This window comes from Rhagoletis pomonella, unplaced genomic scaffold (assembly GCF_013731165.1).
Source record: "Rhagoletis pomonella isolate Grant_MI unplaced genomic scaffold, Rhpom_1.0 Rhpom_scaffold_00028, whole genome shotgun sequence".
NCBI classification, from domain to species: domain Eukaryota; kingdom Metazoa; phylum Arthropoda; class Insecta; order Diptera; family Tephritidae; genus Rhagoletis; species Rhagoletis pomonella.
Genome location: NW_023458582.1, coordinates 335642 through 349256, shown reverse-complemented (window position 1 = coordinate 349256; position 13615 = coordinate 335642). Strand labels below are relative to the sequence as shown.

Here is a 13615-nt window from a genome sequence, read left to right as displayed (position 1 = left end):
AACCGTCAGTGAAGACGCCAAAGAGCACCTCACACTGGCGGTGTTGGACAAGGGTCATCCGGACGGCCACATTACCACGGACAACTGGTAGTCTGTCCTTAAGTGTTTAAGAAGGGTGTATAAAGGGATACTCCAGAAGTACCCCGGCCCTGCACCAGTCGTCCGGGATGCCGGATCGTATCAAGGGCGAATTAAGCTGGTAGAGAGCGCCGATGAACGCACGGTCCTGCTCTATAAGGAAGCAAGACGGGCAACGCCTCAAACGGACCCGCTCCTTCAGATATTATTCCGAACGAAGGGGCCAACAAAACAGGCAACGCTTCGAGTGGACCTACAGCACCCGAGTCGGCATCGGTGACAAGCAGCGCGGGGTACATAGGAAACACCACGAGTGGACCTGTGGACCCACCCAAAGAATGTATCCGATATCGCGACAGATACTGAGAGCGACACGGGATCAGTATCTACCTACGTAGGGTTGGTCTACAGTCGGTGGGCAACGCTGTAGGACGACTAGCTTCTGGTATCCGAACCGGAGGAGGAGGAGAATGACATCACAGTCATTGCTACCGCCGAACGCAGGGAGCAATGGGCATGAGGATGGTGCAGATCCTACAAATTAATCTTCACCAATCCAAGGCAGCCATGGCTGCTCTCCTTCTTCGCCTCAGTGATAAAGCTGAGGACTTGATTCTAGTCCAAGAACCTTGGAGCGTCAGAAACAAGGTTTTCGGACTAACCTCAGATGCCTACCAGGTGGAAACAGCTCCAGTGATAAGTAGGATCAGAGCTTGCAAAGTATATTCTCATTTTTTACTCTCCCAATACAGCGACGAGAGCATTGTCTGCATCAGCGTCCAACTGAAGGAGAGCTCGATCTGTCTGGCAACAACCTACATGGCCCACGATAGCCATGTTTTTCCACCCTTTAGACTGGAAGAAGCTGTGAAACTCTGGACATCACCCTTGTGTCAAGTGGTTTGTCTGATCGGATAAGGGCCTGGCAGGTGTCCAAAGAACACTTATTTTCTGCCACCTTGACATTAGTTTCAATCTCAATTTTGATCCTGCTCCTTTAACAGCATACAGGAACAGAAAGCCTCTCTACGCAGATACGCTTCTCACGATAATTCCTGCTTATCGTTAAGACCTGACGAAGCGAGTCTCTTTAATAGGAAGGGTGTTTCTCTTTGTGAGCTGGTCTCATCGTCAAAAATTTATGAAGCAGTGAACTTTGTGACAAATGCCTGTAATGCTGCTTTCAAAGCCTCTTACCCAAGCACTCTCCCGAAGGGCAAAAAGAAATCGGAGTTGTGGAATCATGAAATTCAGCACTGAGGAGAAACAGCAGAAGGCTTTTCAATTACGCTAAGCGAACAGGTCTTTGGCAACCCTACAAAGATGCACTCAAAGTTTTTAAGAAGGCCATAACGAGGGCGAAACGCGCATCTAGGTAAAACTTCTGCAACAACATAGAAGAAAACTCCGAAGCCAACAGGCTGAGGAAAGTTTTCTCGAAATCCTCTCCAAGTATGAACTCTATCCAGAAGCCTAACGGTGATTGGACGACATCATGTAACGAAATGCTGGAGGTCCTCATGAGCACTCACTTCCCAGGCTGCTTGGATGACAACTCCGGCTCTTCGCCCGATCCTAGGACCTACTTGTCTCTGGGTGATATCGTTAGGGACGTCGTAAGTGATGAGAGGGTGAAAGGGGATTTAATGTCCTTTCAGCCCTACAAATCTCCGGGCCTTGACGGAATCTTTCCCGCTCAACTACAGGAAGTGACGGACATACTGTGCCGCCTGCTTTCTCAGATTTTTACAGCCTGCCTAACCCTGACTCACATACCACATGAGTGGACAAAGGCAAAAGCTGTATTCATAGCAAAAGGAGGCAATGTGAAACCGAAGGATTTTAGGCCCATAAGCCTCACTTCATTCTTTCTTAAAACTCGACGGAATATAAAAACTGTTTACCTCTTCCCGAACCAGCATGCATGTTCCAAGGGAAAATCCATGGATACCGCACTCCACGAAATCGTATCGACGATTGAAAAAGGATTGGACTTAAAGGAGTTTTTCTCGATATCGAGGGTGCTTTCAACAATGTCTACCCGAAGTTTGTTGTTAACTCCCTTCTTATGGCGGGGGTGCAGCGGGGTCTGGTGGATTTTTTTGGGCTCCTTCTCGAAAAGAGAATTATTTTATCAGAACTGGGGGATGACTCCATTACAAAGTATATGACTAGAGGCACCCTCCAAGGTGGCGTTTTCTCCCCTCTACTCTGGAATGTAACAAGGAACACCCTACTTGTAAGCCTAAAGGGCACCGGTTGTCAAGTCATAGCGTACGCTCATGACATAGCAATCGTGGTAACGGGCAAACATCTTCAGGTCCTGAGGGAGTTATTGCAAAACGCACTCGATCTCTCGATAATTTGAACTTAGCGTCAATCCTACCAAGACAGAAATGGTACTTTTCACAAGGAAGTACAATACTCCCTTATTCAAACCTCCTACCCTAAACGGGGTGGAACTTACTCTCCTAACTGAGGTAAAATACCATGGAATTATTCTAGACAAGAAACTTGACTGGAAGCGAAACATTGAAGACCGCTCCAGAAAGGCCAATACCGCCCTTTATGCCTGTAAGACGGCTATAGGCAAAAAATGGTGAATATAACCACGCACAGTACACTGGTTGTACACAGCTGTGATAGACCCATCGTTTTCTACGGGATCACCGTATGGTGGCCTGCGCTAAACAATACTTTGTCCAGAGGCAAGGTGAGACGGGTGCAGAAGACGGCTGCCATGCTAGTCACGGGAGCACTGCCCACTACGCCTACCAAATCTCTGGAAATAATGATAAATCTTCCACCTGTGGATCTCTACTGAAAATTTCGGGCCGGCTGCAGTGCGGCCAGGTTAAATACAATCCAGCCGAGGACAGACCTTAGTTTCGGACACGCAAAAGTACTTCAAACTCTACCGGATAATCTACGACAGATAGATTATACCACTCCTCTAATCTGTTTAGACAACAAATTCTCCACAAGAATCCCAAAGAGAAACGAATGGGAAGGGGCCACAGACCTGAACCCAGGGTCAACGGTCATATATACAGATGGTCCCAAGCTTAACAAAAGAGTGGGTAGCGGGAGCTACTCTGACGAGCTCGCGCGAAACCTCAGTTTTCGCTTACCATTGTAGTGTTTTTCAAGCAGAGTTAAACGCCATAATGGAGGAGGCTCGGTGGTTCATAACCTACGCCCCTGCTGAACGGCCTATTGCTATCTATTTTGACAGCCAGGCTGCTATCAAATCTCCCAATTCTAACGGAACAATGTCCAAAGTAGCCATAGAATGCAGGAAGATTCTCAACCTGCCGGCATGAAAATGCTCCTCGACTGTTGTATGGGTCCCTGGACATAGGGACATTCCTGGCAACTGCCTAATGGACGAGCTGGCAAGGAGGGGGACGGAGATATCTGAAGTTAATTCTACTCAGAATGGGGGCATACTTCTAACCTCCTGAAAACACAGCCTAAATGCGGTACTCGTCGAGGAGGTAAATATCAGGTGGGCTGTGGAAACCATCTGCCACACTACCAGGAAAATGGGGCCAAAGATTGATGTGAAGCGATCCATAACTCCTTCCCGGCTGGACTGCTCCTCTTAGATTAGTAGTCGTGGTAATCACCCGACACTGCCTGATGGGCACACACGGAAAAAGGCTAGGATACCCCACCAACGATTTCTGTCGCAGTTTCAGGGACGAGGAAGAGATGGATACCGTCAAACACTATCTCTGCCATTGTCCCGCCTTGGCCAAGACGCGCAACCGATTCTTCAACAAGTACTTTCTAGATTGTTTAGCCGATGTGAACTCGGCGAACGTCCTCGAATTTTGTTCTATATAAAACGCTCTTGGTGGACCAACTACTAAGGAAGGGAAAGAAATAAATGGTTTCGGCTAGTGGTATCACAACGGGCTTTTCCAGCCCACGTGCGCTCCGCGCTCTGCCAATACTTCGGCCTAGAGCGAAGCTAAGCCAAAAATAAGGATCTGAAGGAGACATAATCCGAAGTCTTGGGAGAATATGATACACTGCAACACATGGAACTTGCAACACCCCAGGAAATCATTGAAAATGGAAAGTACTTCTCTTTCTACCTTCCACACCACGCAGTCTTACGCTCAGAAAGTAAAACCACAAAGGTAAGAGTGGTTTTTAATGCATCAAAGTCCTCCAGTTCAGGTCACTCTCTAAATGCCGTGCTCTACACTGGCTCCACTCTTCAGCCCGATTTATTGCTGCTAATACTAAACTGGATACTCTATAAGTTTGTGTTTAATAGCGGCATTGAAAAAATGTAGCGCCAAATGCGAGTCCACGAAAACGACCGCGATTTTCAAAGAATCGCTCTTCGAAAGACCTGCGAAGACCAAATAAGTGACTTCAGACTTAAAACAGTGAATTTGAACTTAAACTGCGCTTCTTACCTTGTTAAACGAACACTCCATCAAGTTGCTCAAGAGTCTTCGCACAAATTCCAATTATGCGAAAAAATTTCAAAGCAGGAAACATACATTGATGATATATTTTCTGGAGTACATGATACAGAAACTGCAGAGAACACTTTAATCCAATTTTTCCAAGCTCTAAACTCAGCAGGATTTTCCCTAAAGAAAATTACCGCAAACAGCGCCAAACTACTCAAAAAATGCCCAAAGAAAACCTCTTGGATTCGAATTTCCCAAAATTAGACGCTTTTAGCACCACAAGGACTTTAGGAATTCGATGGAATGCAGCTTCCGGCTCATTCTCCTATACATTCAGCAACAAAGCGGTAAATCCTCTCGACAGTTGCCAAACTGTTTGACCCGGCAGGATGGCTATCGCCTATAATGATTAGAGGAAAAATCCTCCTGCAGACACTTTGGAAAGCGGGAAATGACTGAGACGAATGTGCCAGGCCCAATTTGCATAATATGTGGTGCAAATTTGTTGAAAACCTATGCGAAGTTGGAAAGATAGAAGCTCCCCGTTGCATAGGATTCTCACCCACTTATAACATCCTAATTCATGGATTTTGCGATGCGTCACATGAGGCATATTTATTTATTTATTTATTTTTGTCTACGAATTTACAATTCTTACAGACTAAGCATAGGTAAATTTAAAAGTAATGTTAATTACAATACAAAAAGCAGTCTTTAAATAGTACTATTTTTACTTAATAATGTTTTTACTTGGGAACTAAAGCCAAATTTAATGGATGAGAGGTCGAGGTCCAAAGAAACAAAGAGCTTATTCAATTCGACGAGAGTTCTATTAACCGGGGCATTGAAGCTATAAGTGAATACCATACTTTGTTAAAGCTATTTCCACACAATCACACACAATTCCACCGGCAAAACGCTCGCATATTTTGGGATCATATTGCAACCAAAAATGCAATTGCGCTGCACGCGCATCCGCCGTCATAGCTAAGGAAATTAAACACCTTAGTTGAGCGAAAAACGCGCAACTAACAAACCAAACACTTCAGGTGAGGGAAACACGCGCAATCCCCATTCTACTGACCAGGCATCTTTGGTCACGTAGGCCTGCTCAGGCTTAGGTTAGTTTGTAAGCGGTAGCTTAAAGATAAGTTAGTCTTGAACTCACTCGCGAGCTAAAGGCACATAGTGCCGCCTAACAGAGTTCGGAATAAATAAAGATTAAAACTTAAACTTAAGTCTCGCGTTTTATTTGGCGCCCGAAGTAAGGGACCGCGCGAAAAAGTGACGCGGACAAATGAAAGAAATATAATAATAAATAAAACATACTATTGGAACAGGCCCCTTAGTAGCGAGGAAAATTTTTATCCTCGCAAAAAGGATGGACCGTATAGTCCAGCCTACCAATAGCAAACAATTAGAAGAAATCATAAAAAATATAAAGCAAAAAGTTATAAACAGCAGTTAAGGAAAATCGTCAAAAAATATTGCTCAATATTATACATGATTAGTTGGCATCCCTATTGTATTTCATTGTTCAATATAAATAGTTATCGATTTTGTAATATTTTTTACCATCTCTAATAAAAGAAAGGACCTCATGTTTTTTTTTGGTTTTTGGATAACCTCAACGTACAACGACTTTGCTACATATTTTGGTGCCTCCTGTGAGGACTTGAGAATTTTTTTTTTATCGACATGGCGGAGCTGAATTTACGACTGGCTGCAGGCAATGCAATTGAAAAGGCTGCAGAAAGAATTCGACTTAATTTCGCGAATTGGGACAAGTGTCAGCTGGAGCAGGAGCTGACTGCACTCCGCTCACATTTTGCAAAGTTTGAGGTTAACCACGATAAACTAGTTAGCAATGCCACGGCTGAGGAATTGGCTCTACACGAGGCCCTATTGCAAAAGGTAGAAGTCCTCTACAATGATGCAGTGATACTCATCTCTCGGCAACTAAAGGCAAACTCTCATGTGAAGCCCACAACATCACTAGAGACTACGGAACACTCAGCGTTTGGGTTAAAATTGGAAGGCCTTGAATAACAGGTACAACAGCAGACGGCACCTGGCCGAAATCCATGTCACCCGGTTTCTGCGCCTGCAATCCGCATCCGACGATAAACAAAAGGCGCTATTGGTTCCAGTGGACAGCGTGCGTGAGTCGTTCCGGGCTTTGGAAGTCATGAAGCTGCCCGTGAGTTCTTGGGATGCTATTATGGTACCTATAGTGCTCTCGAAAATTCCAACCACCGTTCAACGCCACTGGAATCTGAGCTTGTCAACATCGGAGATTCCTAACTTGGAGGAATTGCTGAAATTTTTGGAAAGGCGTGCGCATAGACTTGCCTGTGATTCGGTTGCTGCTATTGTCCCTCGAAAGATCGGGACCGCCCTGCCGGATGGACGCAAAGGGAATCGCTCGTTACAAACCCATCTCGCCAAGGCTGGAGAAGGGACATGTGTTAAGTGTGTGGGAGAACATCGTATCATGCGCTGTCGTGCATTACTAGAGCTGGGACCGGAGGAGCGCTTCAAGGCACTGAAAGCTACCGACTTGTGCTTCAATTGCTTGAAGAGGGGTCACATGACCCGTCAATGCCCTTCAGGTGGATGTAAACGTTGCGGCCGAAGGCACAATACTTTATTTTGCCGTGAAGACCCATCCAACTCATCCGTCGGGGCACCAAAGCGCGACTCTTTAAAGGGTAAACCATTAGTTTCATGCTTGACTTACGGTCATCCTACGGTACTGTTAGCAACGGTCTGTGCTTATGCTATTGGAGACTCGCATCAACGTCGCCTTGCACGAATTCTCTGCGATCCAGGTTCGCAGGCAAGCTTCATAACTGAGAGATTAGCAAATCAATTACAACTACGCAGGTTCAGACATAATGTAGCAGTAGAAGGTATCGGGGCATCGAACCATACGCGTACTTCAGGTAGTGCGCAACTCACTTTGAAATCTCACCTTTCGAACTTTGCGATCAACCTGAATGTTCTGATTATTCCTTCAATCACCTCGCCAACGCCAGGGGTTCATATTGTTACTTCTGGATGGACCCATTTGCACGGACTTCCGCTTTCGGATCCTCACTTCGGTACTCCAGCCCCTGTCGATATTCTCCTCGGAGCGGATGTTTGGGACATCATTGTGGAGGCAGGCATTATCAGTGGTAAGGCGAATCAGCCGCATGCCCGATCCACTCGTTTTGGTTGGGTGGTATTTGGCCCAGCTACCGAAGCAAATTTGACTGAATCACCTTTCCAATCACTCCACGCGCAAATCGATGAGTCTGAAACGCCGTTGGATGAGCTCGTTCACAAATTTTGGCAGTGGGAGGAACTTCCTTCTTTGGCGCATAGTGTCAACACCAGCGAATGTGAACGCATTTTTGCCGCGACACATTCCCGCAATAGTGAAGGGCGATATGTGGTCCACTTACCGTTCCGCAGCACATTAGCGTCTCTGGGTGATTCCCATACATATGCACTACAGCAATTCCTACGGATAGAAAAAATACTGGCATCCAATGAGGATCTGCGTTCGAAGTACGTAGATTTTATGCGTGAATATTCAGCTTTAGCACACATGGAGCCCGTAACAACACATCCTTCGACAGCGTACTACATCCCTCATTATGCTGTGTTGGGAAAATTTAGGGGGGTTTTTAACGCCTCGGCCCGGACTTCCAGTGGGGTATCCTTAAATGATATTCAAATGGTTGGACCTCAAATTCAAGAGCCTTTGCTTAATATTTTGTTTCGGTTTCGACGACATCGGGTGGCGCTGACGGCGGATATTGAGAAAATATTTCGGCAGGTACTTGTCACTGCTCCGCACCGCAACTATCAGCGTATTTTGTGGCGTGAACGTCCAGTCGAGCCGATTGGAATATACCAGCTGACTACCGTTACGTATGGTATGGCATGTAGCCCGTTTAACGCTTTACGCGCACTCCATCAATGCGCTAATGACAATCAAGCCCTCGTAGTAGATCCCCGACGGGCTGCAGAAGCTCAGAACATAATACTTTCCTCCTTCTATGTTGACGACTTCCTGTGATACTTGTGACGAATCCCTGACGGTTGCCCGAAATGTGGATACCATATTATCTGCCGGAAAGTTCAGGTTAAGGAAGTGGAACTCCAATTACGCTGAGGTGCTGCATACGTTGAACGAGCCAGAGAAGCCAACACCGGACTTGAACATTGGACCTCCGGACTTAACGGTACTTGGATTGCGATGGGATCCATCTTCTGATCAACTGTTTTTTAGGCTCAACTTTTCTTCGTTGTCAGGTCCAACAAGCAAACGGCGTGCTCTTAGCGAAGTGGCACGACTATTCAACCCAACCGGCTTAATCGCACCAGTTATGGTCATGGGAAAGATTTTTATTCAGACCCTCTGAAAGACCGACCTCAGCTGGGATTCTCCACTACCTGAAAATTTGTGTGAAGAATGGTTGCGTTACCGATCGAGCTGGCTAAAGATGTCACCCAATGATATGGTCGAGATTCACGGGTTCGAAGATGCCAGTACACGGGCGTATGCAGCAGTGATCTATGTCAAAACAACATCATTGGATGGCTGCTCTACTGTGTCACGTTTGACGGCGCGCACAAAGGTTGCACCATTGCGAGGGGCAACAATACCTCGCTTGGAACTCAGCGCGGCGTATCTACTTGGTGAGACGTTCTACAACATTCGCCAAGCGCTGATATTTGGAGATGTGACGTACTACATGTGGTCGGCCTCCACTGTTGCGTTGGCATGGATTCACAAGTCACCATCAACTTTAAAGCCATTCGTTTCGAAACGAGTAAGCAGGATTCAGGAGTTTACTGAGCCGGGCAGGTGGTTCCATGTACGCTCTGACAACCAGCTGATTGCGCCAGCCGAGGTATGTTGGTTCGCGAACTGCAAGATCATGATTTGTGGTGGAAGGGACCACAATTCCTTCGTATAATTCGGAATGTTGGAGATAACCCTGTTGTGCCGACGCTTGAAGAGATGGCCGTCGTACAAGAGGAAGAAAGGGTTGCGACTTTGCTGGTTGGCATATCCAATCCGCCCCGGCTCACAACTCGCCGAATCGATGGACAGCTCATTCTGCTAACAGAGCGGTATAGCTCCTTACAACGTCTTCTGCATACAGTTATATACGCCCTTCGTTGGCTGCCTAAGTTCAAATGTTATAGACGTCATCCGATCCGCGCAGAGGAAATCGAAGAGGCGCTTTTCAGGTTATTGTTATTGGAGCAAGGTAATCATTTTTCGCAAGAAATTAACCATCTGAAGATTCATTCCAGGATACCGAGGGGAAGCCCTTTGAGCCCTTTGAACCCGCACTCGGATGACCGCGGTATTTTAAGAGTAGGTGGTAGAATTCGGCGGTCGAATTTGCCCTATGAGTCAAGGTTTCCGATCATCGTACCTAAGAAAAGTGCACTCGTTATTTTATTGATCCGTGATGCACATGTCACGACACTCCACGGAGGTGTACAATTGACCCTACAGTTCTTGCGGCATCGTTACTGGATTCGCTAAGCACGACAAGCGGTTCGTACTTATCTACATCGTTGTACTATATGTCGTCGACATAAAGGAGTTACTATGGTGCAGCAGATGGCGGCTTTACCCGGGCAGCGTATTCAAGCCGCACGCCCTTTCTCGAAGTCTGGAGAGGACTATTGTGGACCTTTTACACTTCGCACTGGCACAAAACGTTCACGCACTACTGTGAAGTCTTACCTGGCGCTTTTTGTATGTATGGTTACGAAGGCTGTGCACATAGAGGTGGTAGACGATTTCTCCTCGAAATCATTCCTCGTGTATGGACCTATACAGTGACAATGGTACCGCATTCGTTGGAGCCAACCGAATACTGAAGGAAGATCTCGCAGAGTGGCACAATGACTACGTCCAGCAGGTTATTGCTCACCTGGGAACGAGATGGCATTTCATTACCCCAAGTGCGGCACACCAAGGTGGGTTATGGGAGGCTTCTGTGAAATCTGCCAAACGTCACTTGTCTAAGGTAGTTGGGGCGCAAACCCTGTGGCCAAATCAGCTTCATACTCTAGCCGTGAAAATTGAAGCGTGCCTTAACTCTCGGCCACTTTACCCACTAACGGATGACCCCGAGGATCAATATGCGCTAACTCCAGCACATTTTTTAATAGGGGAACCTATTATAGCTGTACCCGAACCAGACCTTATCGACGTGCCACCTAATCGGCTAAAGCAGTGGCAATGGCTACGACAGCTACATCAAAATTTTGGCAGCGGTGGAGTGCAGAATACTTGACAACTCTGCAGCGTCGATCAAAATGGTGTTCAAAGGAAGAAAACATCCGACTGGGCGATGTCGTTCTTGTGAAGAGAGAGGCACTGCCTCCGACATGCTGGAGATTCAGACGAGTGGTGGAAGTACATCCCGGGATGACGGCTGACGGATTGATTCGCCACGTCACACTAAGGACAGCAAGTGGGCTGTGCACCCGTGCAATTCAGAAGCTCGTTCGGCTTGTAGATTTCGAACCGAATGGTTCGACCGGGCAGGATGTTCAATATTATACATGATTAGTTGACATCCCTATTGTATTTCATTGTTCAATATAAATAGTTATCGATACAGTGACTTTAAAAAGATATAAAATTAATAAATAAAGCAATCATGTTGACCCCCTTCATCTTTACAACAAAAAATAGAAAGCAAAAAATAGTAACACAAAAAAAGTTATAAACAATTATAAACAGTTAAGCTCTAAGTGACTTTGGTAAAAAAAGGAAAAAAAATATACAATAAAATAAATAAATAAAAGCAATCATCTTTACCCCCATCATCTTTACAACAAAAAATAGAAAGCAAAAAATAGCAACACAAAAAAAGTTGTAAACAATTATAAACAGTTAAGCTCTAAGTGACTTTGGTAAAAAAGGGGAAAAAATATAAATTAAAATAAATAAATAAAAGCAATCTCCTTTACCCCCATCATCCTTACAACAAAAAATAGAGAGCAAAAAATAGTAACAAACAGTTAAGCTTTAAGTGACTTTGGTAACAATATAAAATAAATAAATAAATAAAAGCAATCATCTTTACCCTCATCGTCTTTGCCCGTCATCTTTACACCAGACTTTATCTCCATTGTGGAAAACCAGTAAGGAATGATGCAGATCCCGAAGGAATTATTACTATTCCTTTCCCTCAAGCTTCTTCTGCGCAATGTCTCAGTCGAGGTGCTCGACTACTCTCAAGCAGAAATCGTTACCATCGAGAATGGCATCGGAAAGGTGCAAACAGGTATCTACAGAATCCTCCATTACATCAACCTAACCGAATATTCCTGCATACTGGAAGACATAAATAGCCACTTCGTACAAAATATTCCACCTTCCCATCCTCTACACCCATTCATTGCAGAGGAAATAAAAATAACTAATTTTATTTTATGTTTGTAGGCTATTCTGATCTTTTCAGTTCTGGTGCGAATAAAACTACTTTATTCCACTTTTCACCCGACGTTTCGCTAAAACTTTTTTAGCATCCTCAGGGGTAGTGTTTATTTTATCTGTTACAACAAATATACAAAAATACAAAAAAACATACACATTAAGTATTAACCGAAAAAAACAAAAATGTATACATATATAACAACAAATTGAATTTAATGACAAACCAACTTACATTGTTTAGATATTCAAACATAGATATGTATATGTATAAATACTTAATCACTAAAAAAGAAAATATATCCATACCACTTGATGTGGTAGATTTGTCAGTACTGAAAATTTCATTTTTGTAAACAAGTTACAGAGAACGTATATTTATAGAGAAGGACCAAGAACTGTGAATGCCACATTTTTCGAGCCAACAAAACTGGCGAAGCGCATTTTAAGAGCGACAAATATTTGGAATACTTAACAGCGAAAGCAAAATACAAAGCAGAAAAGAAGAATATTAACAGAGCTAAATCTCACGAGAGCGTTTGGACTGTTAATTAAATATGAATATTGATGATTTTGTGATATTTTGGAAAGTGTTAGATTTTTTGTGAAAATAATTGTTTTAGTAAGAAAATTAAATTTTTTCGTTGATTTGTACAAGTAACATGCAATTAAATCGAAAATATTATATAACATTTTCCGATTTTTGTGATATTTTTTTAATGATTGCAAATAGAAAACTCAAGTGTTTGCGTTTTTTGTAAAAACATTTTTTGACAAAAAAAATCCTATTCCGGTTATTTCTACAAATATCGTGAAAATAAATCGAAAATGTTATATAGAATTTTTTTGATTTTTTTGATATTTTGTTAGATTTTCAACTTTAAAACTTTTTTGGTGTAAGCCTTTTTTGTAAATAGATTTGTAGGGAAAAAAATTTCTTTTCGGTGATTTGTACAAATAACGTTACAATAAATCGAGAATATTATATAACATTTTCCAATTTTTGTGATATTTTCAAGTAAAAAACTGTATTAGTATTGGATTTAAAAAAAAAATCATTTTAGATTTTTTTTAAGGTCTCTCGCTAAACTAGGCCGAAACTATTTGAGAATTTTTTCCAAATTTGCGATATTTATGGAAAAAGCGAAGTTTTTGAACCTTTTGGACTTAGAAATTTTTTGAATAAAAAAACAAAACTGTGAAAATAATTATTTTCCATTTTTTTGTAGAGATCTCCCTAAACTAAGTGGAAAGTCTCTATGATTTTTTTCCGTATTTATGGAAATAATTAAGTTTTTAATTATTTTCGACTGGGGAACTTTTTTTTTAAATACTAAAAATCTGTAAACGTCGGATTTTCCCAGCAATTAGCAAAAATCTTGCTAATCTAAGACGAAACTATTTGAGAAATTTTTCAATATTTTCTATATTTATGGAAATAATGCAGTTTTCAAATCTTTTCTAATAAAGTCGTGTAAGAAGTTGCCATTCGATGGGTGGCACCTTCGCTACTCATGTGCATATTGTCATTTACATATCTAATTTATTAATAACTAAACCTAAATTTATAAAGCGCATATTTGTAAACTTCATTTCATTACCTATTTCTGCTACCAAATTTTTCATGCAACCAAAAAGACAA

The 13615-nt window shown here is 43.2% G+C and overlaps 1 protein-coding gene and 1 long non-coding RNA gene across 2 annotated transcripts; one reads left to right on the top strand and one right to left on the bottom strand.

The window, feature by feature from the left end:
* Positions 1-6699: 6699 nt before the first annotated feature.
* Positions 6700-8580, top strand: LOC118749656. The gene has a single exon (XM_036484456.1). It carries the CDS (start codon positions 6700-6702, stop codon positions 8578-8580), a length of 1881 nt encoding a protein of 626 aa, XP_036340349.1.
* A 3446-nt stretch (positions 8581-12026) lies between these two features.
* On the bottom strand, positions 12027-12248 carry LOC118749658. Its single transcript, XR_004994259.1, has 2 exons — positions 12209-12248; positions 12027-12092 (listed from the first exon to the last, which is right to left on the bottom strand). It is a non-coding gene; the product is annotated as an uncharacterized LOC118749658 (long non-coding RNA).
* Between the last annotated feature and the right edge of the window lie 1367 nt (positions 12249-13615).